General features: G+C 45.8%; 1 protein-coding gene across 1 annotated transcript in view; it reads left to right on the forward strand.

Moving 5' to 3' along the window:
• ATP6V1C1 (ATPase H+ transporting V1 subunit C1) overlaps nt 1-25270 on the forward strand; it is a 484611-nt gene that overhangs the window by 167265 nt on the left and 292076 nt on the right. The window contains exon 5 of the mRNA XM_086966092.1: nt 21314-21408. Within this exon, the coding sequence (XP_086822218.1) occupies nt 21314-21408 (95 nt within the window). The remainder of the gene's footprint in view (nt 1-21313; nt 21409-25270) is intronic.

Raw genomic sequence — 25270 nt, forward strand, 5'->3', positions numbered from 1 at the left:
AACTGTGCGCAGGGTGCGTGGCGTACCAGCTGGCCCCCTAAGACTGTTCAGCTTCCCCGTTCCCTTCTTACGAGACTTTTGCGATCCCTCGATCGTTTTGTATTGCTCCTTATTTTTATCTTGATAAAGTTCCTACTTGATAAAGATTCACTGTGTGGTATCCGTTCGTAAGTGTGGTGTGTCGACAGTGTGTACGATCAGTCCTCCCCGGCGGGGACTCCCCCTCGATAAGACTCGTCAGTAATTGTGGGAGAGGAGGTCCCGGGTGGTTAGGAGAGTCATCTTGACCCCTGGGGTAACCGCCTTCCAACATCCGGGTTTCCTTTTGTTTCTCAAAGCACTTTTTTTTGGGAAAGTTTCAGTTTTTGGCTGTTTGGGCAGCTTGGGCACCACTTTCAAGGGTCTAGGACGAACAGGGCACCACTTGGGGGACACAGCTTCCTTCAGGCAGAGTCCAGGTACCAAGTTCCGGTTGTTGGAGCTTTTTATGACCCTGTAGCTCAGAACAGGAGGCCAACCAACTATTTCTTGGAGTCAAAATAGAAGATGGGAGCACACTGCTAGCCACTCCGTCGTATCGCCCCTCTGCATTATGGTCAATGCAGTGCAATTATTTCAAAAAACGAGTCCAAAGTTCAAAAGTGTTTCACCACAATCGGTGCAAGTAAGTACTTGAAGTGTAGTTATTTCTAGACACGGGACATGGCTCGTGTTTCGGGATTGTTTCCCTCATCAGTAGAGACAGTTCTGGGGTAGCAGAGCAGGCCTCCAAACATCCGTCAAAGGCCTCGTTGCCCCTCCGGCGCGCAGGTGCATCTCCAAAAGCTCGTTAGTTTGGATGGCTCACGGGAGCCACTGTAGTAGAAATAGAAGATGGGAGCACACTGCTAGCCACTCCGCCGTATTGCCCCTCTGCATTATGGTCAATGCAGTGCAATTATTTTTAAAAACGAGTCCAAAGTTCAAAAGTGTTTCACCACAATCGGTGCAAGTAAGTACTTGAAGTGTAGTTATCTCTAGACACGAGACATGGCTCGTGTTTCGGGATTGTTTCCCTCATCAGTAGAGACAGTTCTGGGGTAGCAGAGCAGGCCGCCAAACATCCGTCAAAGGCCTCGTTGCCCCTCCGGCGCGCAGGTGCATCTCCAAAAGCTCGTCCGCTTGGATGGCTCACGGGAGCCACTGTAGTAGAAATAGAAGATGGGAGCACACTGCTAGCCACTCCGCCGTATCGCCCCTCTGCATTATGGTCAATGCAGTGCAATTATTTCAAAAAACGAGTCCAAAGTTCAAATGTGTTTCACCACAATCGGTGCAAGTAAGTACTTGAAGTGTAGTTCTCTCTAGACACGAGACATGGCTCGTGTTTCGGGATTGTTTCCCTCATCAGTAGAGACAGTTCTGGGGTAGCAGAGCAGGCCGCCAAACATCCGTCTTGCCCTGCTTGGAAATGCTCAACCTTCATGAAGGTTATTGGGTGCAAAGGTGACATTTCGACCAAGATGAACCTGCAACATTAACCCACCAGGATTGCACAGTTTGTAGATTGCGCATGTTATCTGGGTCCTGCTCTTTCACAACCCATATACTATCATGTATTTTTTACTTTTCTTTTGTTTTTTTGTTTTTTTAGCATTCTATTTTTGCCAGTTTCTATTTTTTGCTTTAATGCCTATATCCAATCTTCTTCATTGTTGTGGCATTTTGTTCATTAAGCTGTTATGCCTATCCTATTAACTCATTAGATTTTGCAATTTTAGGTGCTTTTCCTTGTTTTTGTTATTTGTTGCACATATTACCACTTGCAAATCTGTGAGAAAAGATTTACTGCTTGGGCTAAGCCACCTAGGGTGATATGGGGTTCACTAAACAAACCAGTTTACTTTAAGTACCCGATTTATTAGGCCTTGCTTGAGCTCTGTCAAAGCTCACACCCAGAATATGACCTCTTTTCTTCCCACGTTTTCACAATCTCATTCCTTACAGAAAATAGGAGTTATTATTTAAAACCCCTATTGATTCAATTTCTGATGATTAGTAAAACGTTTCTTGAAAATGAGAAAGTATACATTTGCCCACAGTAACAATCTACTAATTTTTAAGTAGGATAACTGGACCAAGCCTTGACAGTGCCAACAAGTCTGGCCTGCACATGCACAGTGATACCCTATTCTAAAATGGGCAGAGTCTGTTATGTTTAGTTTACTGTTAATAGCAACGATAACCAAGGAAGAGTGCCTGACTGCTCTGATGTGATGGAACAAGAGCACAACCCAGAGTGCAGTTGAAGAGGAATGAAGATTGAGGTAGGGCATGTAGGGCTGATGCTCAAAGTGAGGTACTTATGACAAACTGCCTTTTATACTATGGAAAGTGTCTTAAACAAGATCCTTTCATTCACTGTGGAGTAAGTCAAACTAATATTTAATAGAATCACACTGTGATTAATTAAAGGAACAGATAAGCAGCTGCATTATGTACAAACCAAAGGCAACAGATAAGATTTTTAGGCAATGCTGTATTACTGTTATCTAAATGGGAACGGATAGCTGCCTAAATCGCCCCATTTTTTCCTTCAACTCAAAGGCAAGAAATTATTTTCATTAAGCTTGTCAAAGAGGGAAGAGGTGTGGCGCAGCAGCCAGGGTGCCTGACTCCGGAACACAGGGATCACGGTTCAATCCCCGGCTCCAGCGGCAAATTAGCCCAGCACCATGTGACTCTGGGCAATAGCTTGCTTAATCTTCCCGACGGCCCCCAGGTCTGGGACACCTCCGTCTGAGGTAGCTGTGCACTTTACAAATACTGTTGGCTGGTAAATTGATCTCTTAGGTGAGTGGGTAGAAGCTAAGATCAGTATTGATGGTAGCACCAAAGTTTTAGGTTACAGTAACCGGGACTGGGGTTTGCTCAAAAGCTAGTGACTACCAAAATAAGGTCCCGATCCATGGTTGATTCTCTAGAACTAACACCTCTGTTTTTTTATCTTGCTTCAACTTCAAAGGGCTATTGGTCATCCAACATGCGACTATAGCACCACATACCCAAAGTTTAAGAGGAGAGTCTACTATCACCTTGTTGTATCAGGAGCTAAGTGTCAGCATAGGTAAAAAGAGTAAATCCAAAAGAACGAATTAAATCAACTAGGGAGTTAACTAAATGACAAATAACTCCACAAAGTACACAATCATTCTTAATAAATCAGTGCTTTTTACTTTAAAAAAGTAACAGTATTTTAACCCACTCACAAGGAAATGTGACATAATATATATAAATAACATACATTTATAAATTATACATTTACAAAATAAGCTCAACACGTAAAACTTGTATTTGTCACAGAGTTCTCAATGTAAAACCCTTTCCTTTTACACTTGTCAGACACTTCACACTATAAATCTCCTTCCTAGTGCATTTGTCCAAGGGGTTCACAGCATAAACCCTGACCTTCATGATATTGAGGCAGATGCTGACTCAGGGAGGTGTGATGGGCTAAAATCTGAGAACTTAGTAACACACAAGAAATCCAAGTACAACATACAACTAAATACTAAGCACAAAATTCCAAAGATGACAAGACTTTAGGTGGGAATTACAAATTGAAAACTGTCCTTAAAGGGCTTTGCCTTCTGAGGCCCTACGTGACAAATAGTGCACCATGGGCTTACTGCCAATGCATAAGCTTTTTACAGTTATCAGTGTTAGGCCTACAGGCGTTCTCAATTTGTACTAGTATGGAATGAGAGGCTTACTGCCTTTGTCACCACATTTAATAATTGGAAGAGAAAGCCTGTTTTCTTTAAATTGAACATATATAAACATGATCATGTAGCTTCTGTAAAGACCCATAACACATTTGAGAATGACCCAAAGTACAAATTAACATGAACCTTAAACCTCATGTGGAAATAGTAAGAATTTTCAGGTGCCTGACCAAAAAAATAAGGACACATATTTCACCCATTCTAAATGTGCTTGTCAGTGTTCATGTTGTAAATCCCTTTCCTATTGTACTTGTCAGATAGCTAAAAATGTATATAATACATGTTCCTAGTGTGTTCGCAGTGTATACACCTTCCCGTTGTATTTGACAGAGTAAGCAACAAAAAACCCTAATCCCTTCTAATTGCATTCGTCAAAACATTTACAATGTTAAACACCATACTATTACATTTTAGAAATCATCTTCAGGAGTACCTAAGGCATTCTGAAGGTATTGAGCACTTACTGTGTCAGTGGGGGTCTTTCTTCTCTGGGTCTTCCATAACTCGATTCCTCAAACTGTCGAGCAAGTTCACCATTTATGCCTTGACTCTCAGGGTAATGAGGCTCAGCAGTCCAGGGCTAACTTGGAGAGGTGATGTAAGTTTATTTTCAAGTTTATTTATTTATTTGATTTAGTTCTCATTTGAGAACAACAAATATTTGACAATTAAAATGACAGTTTTGCTAATAAAATTGTCGTTCTAATATTTTAAAAATGATTTTAAAAATTGTACATATTGATACACACAAATTCGTTAGGTGGTACCTTGCAGAGGGAAATCAAGTTCTGAACAGAGTTAATTTTACTGTTTGTTCTGATTGGTATTATAAATCTCTTCCTAGCTGCTACTACAGTCTTATTTGGGCAAGCAAATAAAACCTGTTCTAAATCTTGCACCCCACCTTTACATAAGTCACAGAGGTTAGACCCTCTTTCTTTTGGGAACCACTTAAAAGTACATGATTTCAGGGGAGGAGCCAAGATGGCGGACGGGACGGACGCTTGAGCTCCCGGCTCCGCGGGCCGCCTGGCTTCCTTTGACAATCCTGCTCACTTCTCCTGACCTGCGCCGCTTCAATGCCGTGGTTAACTGGCGCTGAAGTGATTGGCGTTCTTCCGACACCTTTGCCGGCGGATTTGGTGGCATATTTGGCGTTTATTCTGACCTCCAACGCTTCCCCCGGTACCCGTGTAGCTGGCTGCCGCTGACCGCCGAGGGACGTGGACGGCGAGACGAGCTGGGGTGCTGCTGCTGATCACGGGGGTATAATGCGCTGTCCGCGCGATCGGGGTCGGACCCTTCTGTCTGGGCCAGAAACCCCCCTCGTGCTGCCTATGTCGTGCTGAAGCTGGAGGCCCCCGTGACTGGCTCTTCTCTGCCACTCTGTCGAGTACCGGGCAGACTCCATTTTGGTGCTTCTTCCTGCGGGGGACGACCGGTTCTCATGATCGGCGTGGAGTGCCTCTCCCTGTGCTGTTCCCGGCTTTCTTCGGTGCTCCCCCGGTGGCTGGCTCCTGGAACTTTTGGCTTCGTTGGACACCCCCGTCTTGCCACGGATTGTTTGCAGCTGCGGCGACCATGGCGCCTGCTCTCCTTGTTGAGGCACAGGCTGACCCTGTGTGCAGTGTACCTGCTTGCCTACATGCCCCGGTGCCACTGCCAGTGCCGGGGGAGCGGCGGGATTGCGGGGACCGGTGTCCGCAACTGAGTGACCCGACCCGCGGTGAGGTCCTGGCTGCCCTAGTGGCGTTGCGGGTGGAGATGCGGAGCACTGCCCGGGCACTGGCCCGGAGACTTGATGACGCGATGAATGCCACGGAACAGCCCCGGCTTGAGTATCCTCCGCCGCCCCTGCTCTCTCCTGGAAGGGAAACAATGTTGCCGAACGATGGGACGGTGGTGCGGCGTCCCTACGGTTACAATGTAACTTGCCTGTTCATCGACGAGGAAACAGTAGCGCAGACGCCCCTCACTCTGAAAGCTGTGATTTTGCCTCAGAACTCTCTGTCGGAACCCAGTTCCTCACTTTCCCTGCCAAATGCGTACTTGGCTGTATTTTTCCCTGAAACAGTAGTGACACATTACTCTTGGTCTTGGGACCCTGCGACACGATCCGTTTCCATTGTTCTCTTCCTTCGTGAGCGGCCATTTTGCTTCTTTGTCCCGGTTGGAGGTGACTCGCAGCGATGGACAGGCCTGCAACATTTCTGCCGGTCCGGACAGGGGTGATGGTATTGGGGTCGTCGCTTTGGACAGATCGGCTGGCGGAGACCTGGACTGGCACACACTATGTAACACTGGCTGAGTACTCTATAATATCCTGATGTTTGCTACATGTCGCTGTTGAACTCTCCTGTGGTTCACCTCTTAAGCTGGAGGGAGGACTTGTGCTGTGGTGGGGTACTGGATGTTCTTGATTCGGGTCCACCGGGTTTATAGACTTTGACATTGTGTTGTACAAGGCGCAGGATGTAATGGCGGTGAGGGAGACCGGGAATTTGGTTGTTGGGTGGGCTCCTCCCCGCTTTCTCCCCTTTTCCCCTTCCCCTTCCTGGGAGTAGTTGGGTAGTGTACTCTTCTTTTTCTCCCGGGGCTTATGTGCTTTGTGTCTTTTTTTCCCTTCCTTTTCCCCTTTTCTTTCTTCTTCTCGAATTCTCTTCTCTTACTGCATTTCGAGTTTTTGGGGAGATAAAACACTCTGCTAGGGGGGGGGGGGCAGGCCGTAGCCTCTGCATGTGTGTAGGGTGGGGGGGTATGTTTTAGTTGGTGTTATTTTCTATGGTGCCTTTTGTTCTTTCTACTGTTTTTTTTCTAGGCCCGTGTTAGGCAGACTGGGGAATGGGTGGTGGCGCGGTGTTGGATGGGTATGTAGCGTCCTCCTTTGGGGTGTGCAAGCTGTGTGACCGTCCTCTGGCTGGGACTTGCATGTCACAAGTAGCGCTGATCTAATCGACTGTTTGCTGTTGAGTCCCACCTACATGGCCCTAGTTTTCTCTTTTTGTTGGTGTCAGTGCGGACTAGTACGACCTGACTTTAATTGTCCCTATGAAAACCTTCAAATTAACCTTCATCGATCCTGAGACATGGTAATGTGATAATTACAGTGTGACCCCTTAAATGCTTGCCTAGAACGAATGATATTACTGTGTCGCCGTAAAGTTGCATTGATGCACAGATGTTTTCGTGGCCGGCCGGAAGGTTGTAGGCCCGTATTTGTTCTGACTTGAAGCACAATAAAGGTTTTCAAAAAAAAAAAAAAAAAAAAAAAAAAAGTACATGATTTCAAAGGCAATATCCCAATACGGAGTAATATAATACTTTGCCTGACTCCGTGATGTAATTTACAATGAACAGCTGTTGCTTCAATAAAACAAAACGTAAGTACTGTAATGAACACAGCTAAATACGGCACACAAAATTAATAGTTTATAGAAGGTTTCAAGGGAATTACAAATTGAAACCTCTTCTAAAAGTGTTTTGCATGTATGGTAACAAAACCCCAAAAATTAAGTATCATTTGTAGTAGATCAAGCGTTTGCTGTGGCCAGATTTAAAAACAGACGTGTATTAAGCCGCTTGCTATTGCATCAGTCACAGGTCAAAATGCAAAACCCCTTCTTTCGTATATGTATCAGTTTAAAAAGTAAAACATATTCCTTGTACACCATGCAAAGCCCCTTTCTACTATATTTGACCTGTGTCTTCATTAACAATATCCCTATCTGGTATGAGCAATGAATTCACTTCTCAGATGAATTAACACTACTATTTTCTATTCAAGTACTTGCAGAGAATATCAAGAAGTGGGCAGAGCCATTGCGCCTCTCTTATTACTGCTTCTTACACCTCTTTGTCTGGTGATCCCAAATGCTCTGATAAACAGTTTTCCTGTCACACCAGGCTTAAAACCCAACTAAACAGGGTTTATTTGGGAGTGGAATGTAACCAGAAACTGAAACCTTGCTTGTGGTAATCTGTGAGCTTCCATATAACAAATTACCTTTATACAGGCTTTAGCAGTGTAATAGCAATACACCCGTAGAAGCCTATTGACTTTAACAAATGGTTATCAAAATAAATAAGTCAGGACTATCATCTTTCGTCTAATTTTTCATAATAAACTGATCAGACCCACACATGTAACAAAATGTTTCCCACTGAATCTATCCAGCATATTGCCTTGATCATTGGCTTGTTACCAAAACAAATTTGGAACTACCGTATTTAGTGTGACCGTTACATACAAGCCCTCCTTTTCAGTGGCAACACTTAACTTCTGCTAATCAAATCCTGTTGAGAGTAAGATCAACATATGGATGGAGCCACACTCCTGCAACCTAGTGTTTGGTCCGGATGTATACAAGTTGTTTTTCTTCGAAGAATTCTTTTGAGTCATAGGGTAGTGTGACTCCTCCCTCAGGTAATGCTGAGGGTCATCAACTCCATTGTTAGATTGTTTTCTTCTGCCGCCTGATTCAAACATGTGCTATTGTGCTTCGATTCTACACCGTCGTGGTGCTGTGTTCAGTCTCCATCCATTGGTTTTTCCCTTTTTCTCTATAGTCTCTGGTCGACTTCGGCTCACGTGGGCCTTCGCCCTTAGGGCCCTCTTTCCGTCTCCCATCTGTCTGTCTGTCTGTCTGTGCGCCTGTCTACCATGTCTCGACAGTGGTGGCATGGATGCCTTTTTGTTACTGTCCTCACTGCCACGCAAAGCACCCTCAGATCAACCTCAATTAGGTCTGTAATTTGTGTCTATCTCCTGAACAAAATGAGATTGCCTGCGAGGACTGCCACTCCTGCTGTTCTAAGAAGACCTTTTGTTACTGTCTGGCTCGACATCTCAAAATGTCCTGTAGGAGCGGAGACAACACACCGGACCACTTCTGATCTGAGGACATCGGGTCGGAACAGCACCCACAACCTTTGGCAGCAGATGAGGAACCATCTCCCCTGTTGATAGGTCTGGCCACCAAGTCATGGTAAGGGCAGCCATACCCCTCCTCGCCTCTTGTAGTGCCATAGTGCCCTATTCCAGGTTACAAATGGGTCCTCTGCAGGAGTACTTGGGGAACCAGGGGTCCCAAGCGGAGAGTCATTTGGACGATCTAGTGTTGATCAGCCACCGCACTCATCACTCTCTGCAGTGGTGGAACTCGGTTCTGCAGAGGACCATTACAACTGACATCTCCCTTACGAAATGGGGTGAACACTTACAACATCTGACTGTTCAAGACCAGTGGGAACCCAGACACCAGGGTCTCCACATCAGTTATCTGAAACTACTAGCAGTTCACCTTGCGCTGAAAGTTTCCTTCCGCACTTGATTAGGAAAGTAGTCCTCCTCAAGCGGTCAACATTACAGCCATGTATTAACTTCAAAATTAAGGGGGCACCATATCCCCCCAGCTCTCACCTATCCCAGAGCATTTGGCAGTGGGTTCTCCACCACAAGATCCATCTATGAGAGGAGTTCCATTCTGGGAGTGGACAGCAACTTTGCCGACCTCAGCAGGATGCAGCAGCAGGTCCATAAGTGGGAACTCCACCACAAGTTCTCCTCCAGTACTTCCAGAATTGAATACTCCTGAAAATAGACCTCTTTGCCACCTTTGAACACGCTAAATGCCCGAACTTAGCCTTCAGGTTCCCACACCTATAGTCCAGCTGCAATGCACTATAGAGGAGTTAGCCAAGAAAATTTGCCTACACTTTTCCTCCTCTCCCACTACTTCCATTTGTGGTTCGGAGGCTTGGTCAGATGTCTCTTGCACTCATCCTGGTGGCTCCCACCTGGGCACGCCAACCATAGTTCAACACGCTCCTCGAACTATCCGCCCCCCTACCATGCTAGACCTTCTCATTTGGAACAATGGGGAAATCAAGCACTCAGACCCCAGATCTCTCAATCTTGCAATCTGGCTCTTGAAGTCCTAGAATTTAGGTACTCTTATCTTTCACCCAAATGCGTAAGCATTCCTAAAGAAGCATGAGGCCTGTGCTGCTAAATGTAAGAGATTTGTCTACTATTGTCATTCAAAACACATTGACCCGTTAGCAGCTAAAGTGCAAGATATTGCCTGCTACCTACTTCACATGCAAATTTGTGGTTTAGCTTTCACAGACATATGACTACACCAAGCTGCTGAAGCCACCTACCTTCAGAATAGGCAACACATTTCACTCTTCAGAATTCGAGTCATTCCGTCTCAGGTCACACTAGCCCTGATATGGAACCTGAACATTTTGTTGACAAGACCCATAGGCCCTAAGTTTGAAACCCTCCACTCTTGTTCCCTTCAGTTTTTTAGGTCTCGCTGGTGTTAGCTTCCAGCGAAAGACCTTATGTTGCGCACTTGCCGGGAATTTTGGACAGGGGAAGGGTACCCGCTTTCCCTCGGCGATTTCACCTCGTGGGCGCGCACGTTCAGCCCGGCAATGTGCACATCTCCCGTTCAACATTCACCGCAAGTCAGCCTCTCGCCTCTCTCAATCGCGCGCCACACGCACACAGCCACACTCACGCATGCGCACACACAAACACGCACACAAACACGCACACAAACATGCACACAAACATGCACACAAACACGCACACAAACACGCACACAAACACGCACACAAACACGCACACAAACACGCACACAAACACGCACACAAACACGCACACAAACACGCACACAAACACGCACGCATACACACACGCATACACACACGCATACACACACGCATACACACACGCATACACACATGCATACACACACGCATACACACACGCATACACACACGCATACACACACGCATACACACACGCATACACACACGCATACACACACGCATACACACACGCATACACACACGCATACACACACGCATACACACACACACACACACACACACACACACACACACACACACACATACACATACACACATACACATACACATACACACACATACACACACACACACACACGCATACACACGCATACACACGCATACACACGCATACACACGCATACACACACACGCATACACACACACACACACAAACACACACACATATATATACATACACACATACACACACACCTCCCCCCTTACCTCGCCGGGCTCTTGTCGCTGCGCTGGTGTCATCTCTGCACTCCAGCTCCTCTGCCAGCACGGCACGTGGCATGGGAGCCCCGCCGTGCTATCCGCTGGTCTTCACCCGGGCCCCCTCCTGGGACCCGGGACTTCGGTTCCCGCACTTTGCTTTGGCTCCGGGCTCGCTCCTCATAACGAAAGTTATGAATGGCGCGCATGCGCGGGCAGCCCCCGCCCTCCCAGGTCTCCTCGCAGCCCGATACTGAGCTTGTTTGCAGTGTTATGCCTTTCACAATGCGAATTTTACAAATATTTAATTGTTTCTGATGTTGTTGGTACATTTATGTATGGTTTTTCTGCCCTAATCATTGCTGACGCTGAGGCGTGTGTCTGCACTCAGCTGGGGACTGCCGAGAAGTGAAACCAGCCCTGTTGCAGAGTCCATTGTCGGGACCGCAGCCGAAGGGAGAGTAAAGAGCCGCGGGCCATTGCCTGGCAGCGGAGGACTCCACACCGAAGAAAATCGGTGCACGGATCGCCCCATCCAGCAGAACGTCAGACCGAGCCGAGGGAGAGCCGCGCTAGAGTGCCAGCTATATCCGACAAAGGTAATGCTCCAACCCACTCTGCTGCATTACCTGGAGCGGGTTGAGAGTGAGCGCGCATGCGGGGAATTGTTCCAATCAGTCTTTAAAGACCACTACTGCCTGAACCGGTTCACAGGGAAGCCGCTGTATCGGAGCCCGTCCTTTCCTTATACTTGCAAACCCTGCGCTAATAAAAGAACTACCCTTGACCGAGTGAACCGTGATTGCTTATGCCTTTCACAATGCGAATTTTACAAATATTTAAATGTTTCTGATGTTGTTGGCACGTTTATGTATGGTTTAAACCTACGGGCTACTTCAACTCAAACACTAGTTGCAACATGCATTTGCAATGCAATAGGTCTCGCAGTTATGCAAGTTTAAGCTATTGGCATTATAAATAACAATGCCTTTCATTTATGTTTCTAAAAAGAAAACAAAAATAAAAGGCATTGTTATTTGGAATGTCAATAGCTCAAACTCGCGTCAATGCGAGACCTATTGCATTGCAAATGCTTGTTCTTGGAAGGTAGCATTTCTGGTCGCCATCACATCACTTAGGCGCGTCAGTGATCTTCAGGCACTAACCTTGTAAGAACCTTTCTTCCAGATACACAGGGTTAGGGATGTCCTCCACACCAACCCCAGATTTGTCCGTAATGTGGTCTCACAGTTTCACCATAATCTATTAAATTTCCTGGTTTTTTCCCCTCAATCAATCAATCAATCAATCAGGGATCTTGTCAAGTACAACTCCTCACCCGTAAGGGGCTCAAGGCACCTGGGGGAGCTTGCGTCAGGCTAAACCTGACTTAGTTGTGGAATAGGCTCTCCATACTTTGGATGTTAAACAAGACCTCATGTATTGTATTTACAGAACTAAATACTTTAGAAAGATGCAACAACTCGGTTGCTTTCTCCGAGCCCCATAAAGGGAAGGCCCTATCCTTATCCGCAAAAAACACAGTTGATTGACAGAATGTAGAACAATGTCATACATTCACCCCAGTACAAGGATCTGGACCTAAATCCATCGTTTTTTTGCACTCCACACCACCCTGGGTTAGACACTGGCTATATGCAAATCAGCTCTGACCCTGTGCCTCATGGGAACAGTCCAGTCCGAACTACCAAGCCATGTCTTTCCCAGACCGGAATCAAACATCCAAGGACCGGTTTCTGGCTATCAGCCTTCATAGCTTGACTCCAGTGGTGTGGAGAGCCTGGGACTCACGTCTGAGTATACCCAGCACACTCGGGGTGAAAATTGCAAAAAACACAGTTGATGGACAGAATGTAGAACAATGTCATACATTCACCCCAGTACAAGCATCTGGGCCTAAATCCATCGTTGTTTTGCACTCCACACCACCCTGGGTTAGACACTGGCTATATGCAAATCAGCTCTGACCCTGTGCCTCATGGGAACAGTCCAGTCCGAACTACCAAGCCATGTCTTTCCCAGACCGGAATCAAGCATCCAAGGACCGGTTTCTGGCTATCAGCCTTCATCTGCCTGGATAGCTTGACTCCAGTGGTGTGGAGAGCCTGGGACTCACGTCTGAGTATACCCAGAACACTCGGGGTGAAAATTGCAAAAAACACAGTTGCAATATGAATTGTTAAATGTATCCAGGCATGCTATGTTGTCTTTTTTTTAAAGTGTTTTTTATTGAATTTTGCATTGATGCTAGTAATTTAATAATAGCAAAACAAACCACCAAAACAAACAAGATGATGGACGGAATGTTGCACAGTGGCAAAACATTCACCCCCGTCACAGATCTGGGTTTAATCCATCGTTATTTTGCTCACCAAGCCACCCCAGTTCCGACATGGCCATATGCAAATCAGTCTTGGCCCTGTGCCTCAGGGGAATAGTCCAGCCCGAACTGCCACGCTCCGACTTGAGTCCCATGCTCTTCACACCACGGGAGTCAAGCTATCCTGGTTGAAGACGGCTGATAGCCAGAGACCGGTCCTAGAATGCTTGATTCTGGTCCAGGAAAGACATGGCTTGGCAGTTCGGGCTGGACTGTTACTATGAGGCACAGGGCCAAGACTGATTTGCATATGGCCATGTCTCAAATGGGGTGGTGTGGAGTGCAAAAAAAGATGGATTTAGGCCCAGATCTCTGTACTGGGGTGAATGTATGACATTGTTCTGCATTCTGTCCATCAATTGTTGTTTTAGCAATTTAATAATGACACAGTATGAATACAAGCGTTAATTGCCCCTAGGAGGCTACCACAGTATAATCCCTGACGAGCAATGGAACGTAGGACTCCCACCAAATGCCCTCTCCTCTCACACCGGTAACATTTCAGTCCAGTTCGCTGTCTACTGTAACGAAATACTACAAGAGACGAAAACAATACCATGGATAGTATGGCTATCACCCCACTTTGGAGACTCCCCTGCATTCCTCCCCCGGCGGTAGATGTTCTAAAAAATAATGGGATATCAATTTACTCCTTATTTTATGGAACTTTCTAGGACAGCCCTTGTTGAGATATGTCACCCTTTCAGCTATCCTATACATGTCCATAGCATTTCTCCATTCTCGAACCGTAGGGCCCTTGGCCGATCCCCAGTGGCAGGCCATGTCTCTCTTAGCCATCACCTAGGCAAGATTACAGAATGTCAGTTGAATTTGTGGCACACAATTGTCACAGGGATCCTCAGAACAATGTATTTGAGGTCCATAGGGAGGGAAAGGTCATTAATGGCAGAAAGTTCACTAGTAATGGCTCCCCAAAAGAGTTGGGCCTTGGAGCAACTCCGGATTGTATAGAAAAAGGAGCATCCTCGTCTGCACATCGGAGACAGGAGAGAACAGGTGCTCTACCCATTGCATGAAGCTGTTGGATGTAATAATAGACCCTATGCAGAATTTTAAATTGAAAAAGCTGAAACCGTGCATTTATTGCTTCTTCCCGGTTGTCAGGGCTGCCTCCCAGTCAGTATCCTCCATTACCCCAACATCCATCTCCTGCTTCCTCCAAAGCTCTGCAAACTGTCAGGTTTATTACTAAGGAGGGTTCGATACGTGGTGGAAATCCCCTCCCTCCCCAGACCTTCTGTAAGTAATCTCCCCTCAAGCGGCGCAGATTCGGGTATTCCCTCCGCAGGGAGCCCCTCGGCTGACCATGCGTGTCGTAGTTGCACATATTTTAAAAATTGAGTATCATGCATCTTGTATTCACATTTCAGGGATTCGAACGGCATCAGGTTGCCTCCTTCCAGAAAATCTCCAATTTTAGTAATTCCAATCAGGTCCCATGTTCTAAAACTTTTCAGTTTGCCAATTTCTTCCAGTCATTTTCCCTCCCACTGTGGTATTTCCCTGGTGGGCCTGCCATATCATCCCATAGTTTTTGTGGCTCTGATCCAGCTCTCCACTGCCAGTCTGGTGGCGAGAAGGTCAGAGGTTCCCCGGCCCCCATACAATAGTGGAAGCAGGAGTGGCGTTCCAGTCTAAAGGTGGAGTGATCGGGGGAGGGGGTGGGGAATTTAAAGCCAGTCATTGACGTTGATGAGATGGGAGGCCCAATAGTATCCCAGAATATCCGGCAGAGCGATGCCACCATTATACGGGCTACGCTGGAATGTGGTCCGGGCAATCTTAGGGTGCTTACCATCCCATAAAAATGTACAGAGCACCCCCTTCATTCTTGCGAAGATATTCTGGGAGATTGAGTAATACGTATGGTGAATGGCATAGAGTAGTTTGGGTAGTACTATCATCCTGACCATAGCGGCTCTATCTAGCAATGAAAGGGAAGTCCTTTCCATTTGCACATGTCCTCCGGACAATTGTGAATAATCCTCCCCAGATTACGTTTGTGGTTGGACTCTTTGTTTAGAGTCAGGAACACACCCAAATACTTGAGTCCTAAGGTAGTACACATCAATTGCTGAGGAAGTGGAAGATCTAATGTAGAAAGTGTAGTAGTGACTTTCTCCAATTTACCCGGTAGCCTGAGTGTCTGCCATATTCGTCTCATACTCCAAATAGCAGGGGGAGAGAGGACAGGGGTTAAGTGACCTGCTTCAGAGAACCATGGAATCCTGGGGTGATCACGGATTCTACATGCCAGTGATTTTTTTATACGAAGGCTACGAGAAGGGGGGCATCCCTGCCACGTGCCTCGGCCCATGTCGAAATGAGTAGACATCACCCCATTCACCCTCAGAGATGCCCTTGGACCCTGGTATGGTAGTGCAACCCATTTTCTGAACTTGGGGCCAAACCCAAATTTTACCAAGGTGTGCTCCAGAAAGGGCCAATACACTGTGTCAAATGCTTTCTCTGCATCTAGAGCTCATAAGATACGAGGCTCCGAACGTCCCTGTACTTCATTGATCCAGTTGTGGGTACGTCTTAGGTTGTAGCAAGTTGGCCTGCTGGGCAGGAAGCCAGATTGGTCCATATCGACAAGAGGTGTTATAGTATTTATTAACCTGGTAGCTAAAACCGGTGGCAATATCTTGACCTCTATATTTAGTAGGGAGATCGTGCAATACGAGCAACATTGGTCTTGGGGTTTTCCATCTTTATGGATTACAACAACAGTCGCTTTCTAGAGGTCGGGAGGGGGAGCACCTATTTAGTTGGCCTACATAAACGTATCTAGGAGCTGGGCCCTTGTAGATAGACATATTTTTTATAGAACTTGGCTGGCAACCTATTGGGTCCTGGAGTTTTATTAGTATTGAGCTGGGCTATAGCATTTCGTACATCTGTCAGGCTTATTTTCACCTCAAATGCCTCACAAGCCTCTGCATCCAGTATCGGTATGTTAATAGAGTCTAGATACTCCACTATTTGGGATTCAGACTGCAGAGGTATAGGCCTTTATAGCTCTTCATAATAGTGTGCAAAGGTTTTTGGGCAATAGCTGTGTCTGAATCTGGACTAAACACATGGAGCACCCATCTAGTTTCTAGCACTTTCTTCCCCAGCCAGGCTAACAGTCTGCTGGCTTTCTCTCTGACATCAAATAAATTGTGCAGTGTTACATGCATCAGTGCTTTTGCATAACCCTGTGCCAAGGCACAGTGTTCTTCCCTGAGGAGTGATAATTGTTCACTGTAACTATAAGCAAGAAGATGTATGCCATGTCCTGTTTTTTTGCCCGGCGTACCACACAATTAGGAAATGTTGGCTGGTTCCACTCTGCAGGCATTTAGGTTTTATCCAATGTGCCCAAGCTGCTCGGGTTTTAAGATTTGATACCCACCCTCCAATCGTCTTCGCTGTATCCAGGTTTTTGTTGGGTATGTGGCATAAGAGATGTATTCTATAATATTTTTGCTCATCTCTTAATTTTATCAAATGTACTGTATAGCTTGATAACGATCAAATTTAATTCAATTTTAGCTTCAAGTTTTAACGTATATCTAATTTATTGTTTTAACCTTCTTTGTTTTTATGTACCTATTGCTCTGTGCTTTTATGGTCTCCATTGACCGAAATAAAGTTATCAATGAATGAATAAATGATAATTGTTCAAGTACAGTAGGGTTTGGATCCAGGTTACTTTCTAACTCCCGTATTTGGGATTTTAAGGCACCATATGCTCGTTTCCGCTTCTGTGCCACCAGATTTTGTGCTCTGTCTCGAAGGACTGTTTTGTAGCCTCCCACAGTGTAATTTTAGAGGAGACCTTGCCCTCGTTTAAAAAAAATTATGTTCGGTGTCCACCCTGAGGCCAACTTCCACCTCCCTGTCCTTCAGGTCCTGGGCATTTAATTTCCAGGAAGAGCCCGTTCTCCCACCCCCATCCATTCACAACAGCAAGGACGAGAGGTCTGATAAACCCCAAACCAAATAAGTTGCCTACCACACCTCCTGTGCCTTTCCCACGGGTGCTAAGATATAATCCAATCGGGAGAAAACCCGGTGGGCCGTGGAGAAGTAGGAGTAGCCCCTATCTTGCGGGTGAGCCATTCTCCACAGATCAATCAGTCTCAAGGTGGTTGCAAAATTAGCAAGATGAGTCGAACAGGAGTGTGGTGTAGTTGGCCCCAACCTGTCTCGGGTAGGGTCCATGATAATAAATCTCCTCCTGTAAATGAAGAGAGGAGCCTTCCTCCAAGAGGGTATGTGATATTGTCTCTTAGGTTGGGGTCTGTAGTCTAGGAGGTGCATATACACCCCGACGACCCCGCAGTTCCTTCACTCTGACATACCTTCCCAACTGGACTGTTTTAACTTTTAATAACAGTGAAGGGACGATTCTTATGGATCAAAATTGTGTTCCCTTGAGATGTGTTTCTTGCATAAATACTAGTTGGTTGGCTCTCCTTATATATTGTGCAACTAACCCTCTCTTTATCTTGTCCTCCATGCATTAACATTTCACAATAAAACAGAAATGTTGCCCCCATCTAGTGACTTTGCGTGTTTGTCGCTTACCATGTTGAAGGCGAGAGGTGGTCCGAGCCCTGGAAGGGTACCAGCAGTGATTTGAGGGGTGGATGCCAAACAAGTCTCTGGGTTGGGCTCCATAATGAGGCGATGTCCCCACTGTGTGTCGTCTTGACAGTAGTAAGACTTGACAGTGAATGTAGAGCAACCCCCTAACCGAAACATAACTGGAAAATCCACTCTTGACCTCAACCCTTCCTCACGCCACAAAAAACCCTGCATGTGATACCCCAAGTATCCAACCAGGAAACAACTCGATAGGAGAGTCAGAGAGGTCTGCAGCCCCCCAACCCATTAATTCAGTTTCCTGAACCTCAAAATCAAAACATATAAATTATCTGCTCCTGGTAACAGAGGAAAAACATGGAGCAAGCAGTAGTAGTTACATTCCTACTCCTGAGAACAACAAACAAGGGGGGGGGGGGGAAGGCCTCGTAAGTGATGTTGGTGTTTTGTCTTCTGGCCCTACTCAGACTGTCCTAGTGCCATTATGGTACCTCTGACAGATTGGTGGCGACCACCACTGGAGAGTCCTGCGTCTGGTCCTCCTCGAGAGCCGTGATGGCTGCAACTAGAAGATGCGGAGTCTCGGATTCCACTGCTTGGCTAGTGGCATGCATTGATTCATCCTCTGTTGAAATTGTCCGCCATCCCCCAAACTGCTGGCTCCCCTCTGAGTCTGAGGAGGTGCACCGCCGTTCCGGATTATTTTGACTGCGCCATGTCAGGGCCATAGTCGATCGGTTTTGTTTCATTCTTCCGCTCTGAGACGCCGTTTGGTCTTGGGCCTTACCCACTCCGTTACATAGGAGAGGGAGATTATTGTTTGTCTCCCAGGGGTGCAGTGTGTGGGGTTGCTCCTCTGTCCAGTGCCACGCCGCTACAGGTGTAAGTAAAAAGTAGGATTTCCCTTGAAAGAGTACCATGTGCTTGGCTGGGAACAGAAGCATATATCGCAGCTTCAAGCCTCTCAGTCTGGCCTTTACTTCATCAAAGGTACTCCTCTGTTTCTGCACCTCTCTAGTGTAATCCGGGAATTCTTATATAATCTAGAATTCTCATATCATGCCCATGAGTCTGCGCTCTTCGGCAAGAATCAGGTCTCTATTCCGGTAGTTCAGAAAATGGGCTAAACTGTCCTATGCAAGGCCCCATGGGGCGGAGGTCTACCCAATGCCCGATGAGCGTTTTCAGTGACATAACAGGAGGATAACTTATCTTGTGGGATAAGGGAGCGGACCATTCGTCTAGAAATTTCGCTATGTCCAGACCCTCAAACCTAACCTCCCCACCCCCCACCTCCCTGTGGAAAAAAACATTCTCTGAGTCCTCCAGCCTCCACAGTATTTCCTTATTGGATGTTTGGGCCTCTGTCACAGGTTCCGAAATCCGAGATACCCTTTCAGCCACATTGCGGAGGTACTGGCACAACAGCGTGACCTCAGATCACACTCTCCCCCTGCCTTTTTCTCCAGTGCCGTATGGGAGACTGAATTCCTAGTAGTAGGGCTGCGTTATCCAGCATAGGCTGCACCACAGGCCCAGTGGGTGGTGGGGGACCTCAACTACCCCTGCGATGCAGTCAAGACTTTTCTTTTTAATTAATTAGATCTTCCCCTGTTCTTTTTTTCTGAAGGTACTGTTTTAGTCTTAGCGCCTGGACGCCCCAGGGCAGCTGTTAGTGCTTAATAAAACTGTTTTTCATTTCATTTAATTTCATTTCATTTCATTTCATTTCATTTCAAGTCGTCCCTGCCACGGTGCCTAGGATCCTCATCCTTGGCCTTGTCCTTAATGATAATGTGCACCCAGATCTCGCCTCCAATTCCCAGGCAATTGAAGTACATCCCACTTCAGGAACAGGAACTTACGAAGGGCTCAGAGCTCTACTGTGCTGTTTCCCCTCTCTCCCAGATGGCGGGGGCCCTGGGGAAGGAATGAGCCACTTAACGACAGAACCTCCCGCAGCATGGTCATCCGCCATCGTGGCGCAGTACAGAAGTGCAGCTTCTCAATATGGCACCGCCTCACCCCGCTCCCCTTGCAATAAAAGGAGCTTCTGTGGCCTTCCTGCGGAACATCCCTAGAGCTGACATCTGTAAAGCAGCTACCTAGTGCACACCAGATACTTTTACAAAACATTGTGGGGATGTGCTGGCTCCGCAACAAACCACTGTTGGCCAGGCTGTTCTCCGTACACTTCTTCAATCTTCTGCAACTTACACAGGCTAGCCACCGCTTTCCGGGAAGACTGCTTTACAGTCTATGCACATCATGTGTATCTACAACCACACATGCCTCAAACTGAAAAGGTTACTTACCCAGTAATCATCTGTTCATGGTGTTGTAGGTTCATATGTACCCACCCTCCTCCCCAGATGCCTGTGGCCGTTGCAGTCGTCTTTCTATCTCTTTTCCTCTTTCTTTGCATGGCCATCTTTCTGTATGTTCATCGCTTCGCTACATGTTCCATCCTCACCCGCTGTTTGGGAGAATCAATTTAACAATGTGTTCGAAGACCATGCTCATTACCAGCAAGAGGAGGAATTACACTACCTCGTGACTTGACAGACTTCCTTCAAGTTAAACACCTCAAACGCATCTGGACCCAACACTAGATGGCAGGAGTATGCACAGCATATGAATCTACAGCACTACATGCCAGGAACAGATGCTTACTGGGTAAGTAGCATTTTCCTTTTTCATCCTTGTTGAAATTATGCTTCATACCGGGTTTAATTGTGAACTGCTTTGGAATCCAGGATCATACATACTCAGGCCTTCCATTTGTAATCATGAAGTACTTCCATGGTTGGTGTATTTTAAACTTTCCACCCAAACTTGGCTTTCCTATTGATGTCTTTCAAATATGTTTTTTAATAAGAATTATTTTCTTGTTTTAAATGTTTCACCATTTACTGATGCAAATGATTATAGTAAAAATTAAGAGGGCATTCTGAGGGCTAAAGTAAAGGCTCACTTGAGTACCCGTCAGTGGCATAGCGAACAGCCTTGACTTCATTTTTATATACATGGCTTATGAAAGTATTCAGACATTTACTAGTGAGAAATTCTCTTGTGTATGTGATATAATTCACACTGCAGGAAATTGTGCCATTAATAAATATAAAATATAATTTAAAATCTTCACCTACTATCGAAAACGTAGTTAAGATTTTTGCTAAATAAAATTCGAGATGTTCTCAAGGCCTACCCTGAAAATAGCACCGGTCTTGCCCAAATGTTTAAAACTTATTTTTCTTTAAAAACTATGGGACCTTCATATGTGGATTTAGTGAGGGCTAAAATCTGTTTTTTGTTTCTTATTGCAATGTTGAAATAATTTTCATTTTGTTGAGTAAGTTTTTAAGATGAAGCATGGAATTATCCCGGCTTGGTCAAATTGTTAAGTCAGTCATTGTTCATTGTTTTGTTTTAGTGGACTTGATTACATATATAACGCGGTTCCAGTGGGATATGGCGAAATATCCAATAAAACAGTCCTTGAAAAATATTTCTGAAATAATTGCAAAGGTATGTCTTGTGTTTAAATGTTTACAAGTTAACTTATATGTATATGCCCAGAGGCTTGTTAAATGTAACACAAATTCTTTCATTTATCTTTGTATGCATATACTGTATTGGACTGTTCTCCATCACTGATAATAGTGAGAATATTTGATTTAAAGGAGCAAACTATGAATGCTCCAAATTTAATTTTAACCTGAACTTTAAAGGGAAACTCTCACATAAAAAAAGACAGCCTCTATGATTTCTTTTGTACCTTTTTTCTCACTTATTCAGATTCTGAGGAATAAGCAATGCAATTTAATTATTACTACAACGCTGTAACAGGTAACTGTGCTTACAGGGTTCTCAGTCACTGAAAAGATTTCTTGGAATGGTATATTGGAGTAAATGGGGACTCTTTTGTCCTTTACAACATTATACTTAGCTTTTCTCTAAAGTTCGTTAATAATAGTTTTTCCTTTTTATTTTCCCTTTTGATTCTGTTGGGTACATTCTTTTGAACTTGTATGTTGTTGCTATTTCTCTGTGACTACTAACGTAATATATTTATTTGATACTAAAGCTTTTTGTGGGTTTATTTGTGTTTTGCACTGCCAAGTGTTTCTCAGCTACATTCTTATACTCCAACCCTGATGGGTTTTGTGGGAGACGCAGTGATTGCTAGAACAGGATGTCAGGATTCTCTCTTCATGACTTCCAACACCAGCATTTGATGCCAGACCATGGCCTCCTTATAGGGTGTCTTTAAGTTCCTATTTGAAAAATTTATGATACCTACTTAACACCAGTGTTCTGTAAATCGGTGGAAAATACAAATCAACCACTCCATCTACCACACCACCTTTGGGAGTTCTCCTTGTAGTGCTATTCTGATACCACAGTTTGCATTGATGTTTTTTTTAGGCCCCGCAGACCTAGCGCTGGAGCGCGCATGCGAGGCTTATTGTGATCAATAAGATTTCAGAAGGGGACTTGAAGCCCCGCCCATCATTCCCATTGGCTGGCATTCTCATTTATGCTAAATGCTGGCCTCCGATTGAAAACAAGGCTTTTTTGTTACTGCCCTGTCTCCTTCTTGGCTGGGCCACCCAGACTGCATCGTTTGCTTGTGGCGTGACATGGTGGGGTTTATCTGGTGGGTGAGCACTCTTTTGTAACTGGTCACTGATGGGAACAATGGTGGCTGCAGCGCTATGGGACACTGCGCTCTTTTTTAAAAAACTTTTAAGACTGAGCGTGGTGCCCACTCCAGGGACACCGCGCTCAGTTTATTATTATTTTTTTTTGCTCCTGTGAATAATCATTTTCAGCCACTCTCTGCGTCTACAAAAGGTAAAGCGTAGCGGGCCACACAGGCGATCCATCTGGTTCGAAAACCAATGCCAGTAGCAGATGGCGCCAGCTCGCCACGAGGATCTGGGCACGAGCACCAGCCAGGCCCTTTGTGTTTGTCGAGCTTTTCACGTGCGAGGTTAAAGCGTTTGTTCTGTTGTCTCTGTCGGGCGTCCATAATATGTAACAGTGGTTTAACATTTTAAACAGGCTCATTTTATTTTTGTACTAAATGTTTATCTTGTGAACATACATTTGTGAATGTGTTAACTGTTGTGTGCAACGTGCAGCCCTCCTAAATGCCGGTTTAAGAGAGCTTTTCGGAATAATCGGGCTTTATCCGAGTTTTAAGACAGCAGGATGGGATATGTCTTGTATACATAGTATTGTACATTATGACAACAACTGGTTTGCTGCAGCTCATTTCTAAACACATTACATCAGCTGAAAGTTTTGCGTTTAACCACAGTGACCAGGAGATATTTAACTAAACACGGTGTCCCATTATAAAGAATGTGACATTAGAGGCTTGGTCTGTAAAAGAGGACCCTCGGTCCCTCAGGTCAGAAGGTCAGTGGAAATAGTTCGGGGGTCGAAGAGGTTGGCTCGGTTGCCATTTCCTTACGCTCCAAATATCCCCATATGTGTATACTTCTGGGACAGGGTGTCCACACCAGGAACACGGCAACCGGCAACGTGCATCCCGCATTACCTCTACCACTTCGGATTCGCCTAACAGGGGCTTCAACACTTAGGGAGTTGACTCGCTCCCCGAACTATTTCCACTGACCTTCTGACCTGCGGGACCGCGGGTCCTCTTTTACAGACCAAAAGGTCCATCAGACATCTGTGCCAAGCGGAATACGAGCTAAGACACCTTTAACTCATATCAGAGTTTTCCTTTCCGTAAGTTGGATTTTAAGACGTGTGTCCTGCATCTGGGGCAACAACATCTACCAGGTCCAGAGCCCAGCCGGGTCGGAATTATCACCGGCTTAGCGACCTTATAGGGGGCCCAGAATATACGTAAGCCCTGAGGAGTCGCAGAAATTACATTCCTTTGCGACGAAACCCGTGTCGGCTGGCCACTAAGAATATTAAACGAAGATTTACTTTAGAGACATTGTCATTTTCTCTAGTAGCTGTGACTGTAATTGCTCTGGTAATTGCTCTGGTGTCCACATGGACACACCTTGTGCTATACTATATCTTAGAGTGCAGTGGGCATTTTGTTTTTGTGTTTCAGTGTGTTGATCTCAACACACCACCGTGGAGGGGTTATAGGGCTTTTGCCCTCGCCCCCTTGCACCACTCAATAACAAATTGTGACCTATACCTGCGTTAGCTGAGCGCCCAGCATTTCCCCTTAACCCGAAAAACCCTATCCCAGAAGCATACACATATGGGGCTATTTGGAGCGTAAGGAAATGGCAACGAGCCAACCTCTTCGCCTGTGCCCAGTAAGACAACGCAACATGCAGCAAGTAGGGAGGATGTCGTATTTTCGGTGCACCTGGACAGAGCTGGGACTGAAGTAACCCACGTCTCAAACAACCCAAGGAGTATCCAATTTCGAATAAATTCTTACCAGCCAACCAATATGCCATCCACTGCAGCTGCCCCACTATACAATACGTCTTAAAATCAGGTGCCCCCATACCCCTGTCATGCTAGACAGCTGCAGTTTAGCCAGTGCCAACCGATGTCTGCCCGCTCCCCATATAAGAGATGTCAGTAACGTATCAAGTACTTTAAAAATCCAAGCCTGCAGTACCACTGGCAAATTCACGAAGTAATAAAGGAGGAGGGGTAGCATAACCATTTTTGACACCGCCACGCGGCCCGCTACAGTCAATGGCAACGTATTCCAAAAGGCAATCTGGGAGCGCACCAAATTAATGGTACGTACCACGTTACCCTCAATAGTGGCAGCGTTCGATCTATAAATATTAACCCCCAAGTACTTAAAAGTGACAGGCTCAACACAGCGAAATTGGCACATTCGGCCAAATTGTAGAGTAGGAGACGCAGAAGTGTTATAGAAAGCGAAGGCCAACGACTTAGAGGCATTAACACACAAGCCAGAAAGCTCCTGAATCTCCAAAAGGGGACAGCTACATCTCGTTTATCCACTTCCAAATCATGAAAGTATAACAGCATGTCATCCGCGTATAAAGACACTGAATGTATCTCCTCACGCATCGGTATGCCATACGGAATCATAATTTGACGCAGTCACTGGGCAAGAGGCTCTAGGGCCAACACGAAAAGCATGGGGGATAAGGGGCTGCCCTGGCGCGTACCACGGGAGATCGAATAAGAGGAAGAGATGATTCTAACTGTCTTAGAGCGTGCTGTGGGACTAGTATACAACAATTTAACCCATGCACAATAGGACTGAGGCAGGCCAAATTTGGCCAGCTCTGCAAGCATATATGCCCAGCTGAGAGTATCGAAAGCCTGTCCGATGTCTAAAGACAAACAACCAGCAAGAGTGGAAGTGGCAGACGCTGCGTGCATCATGGCGTGGAGC

Source organism: Lissotriton vulgaris, chromosome 4_1 (genome assembly GCF_964263255.1).
Source record: "Lissotriton vulgaris chromosome 4_1, aLisVul1.2, whole genome shotgun sequence".
In the NCBI taxonomy this organism is placed as follows: Eukaryota; Metazoa; Chordata; class Amphibia; order Caudata; family Salamandridae; genus Lissotriton; species Lissotriton vulgaris.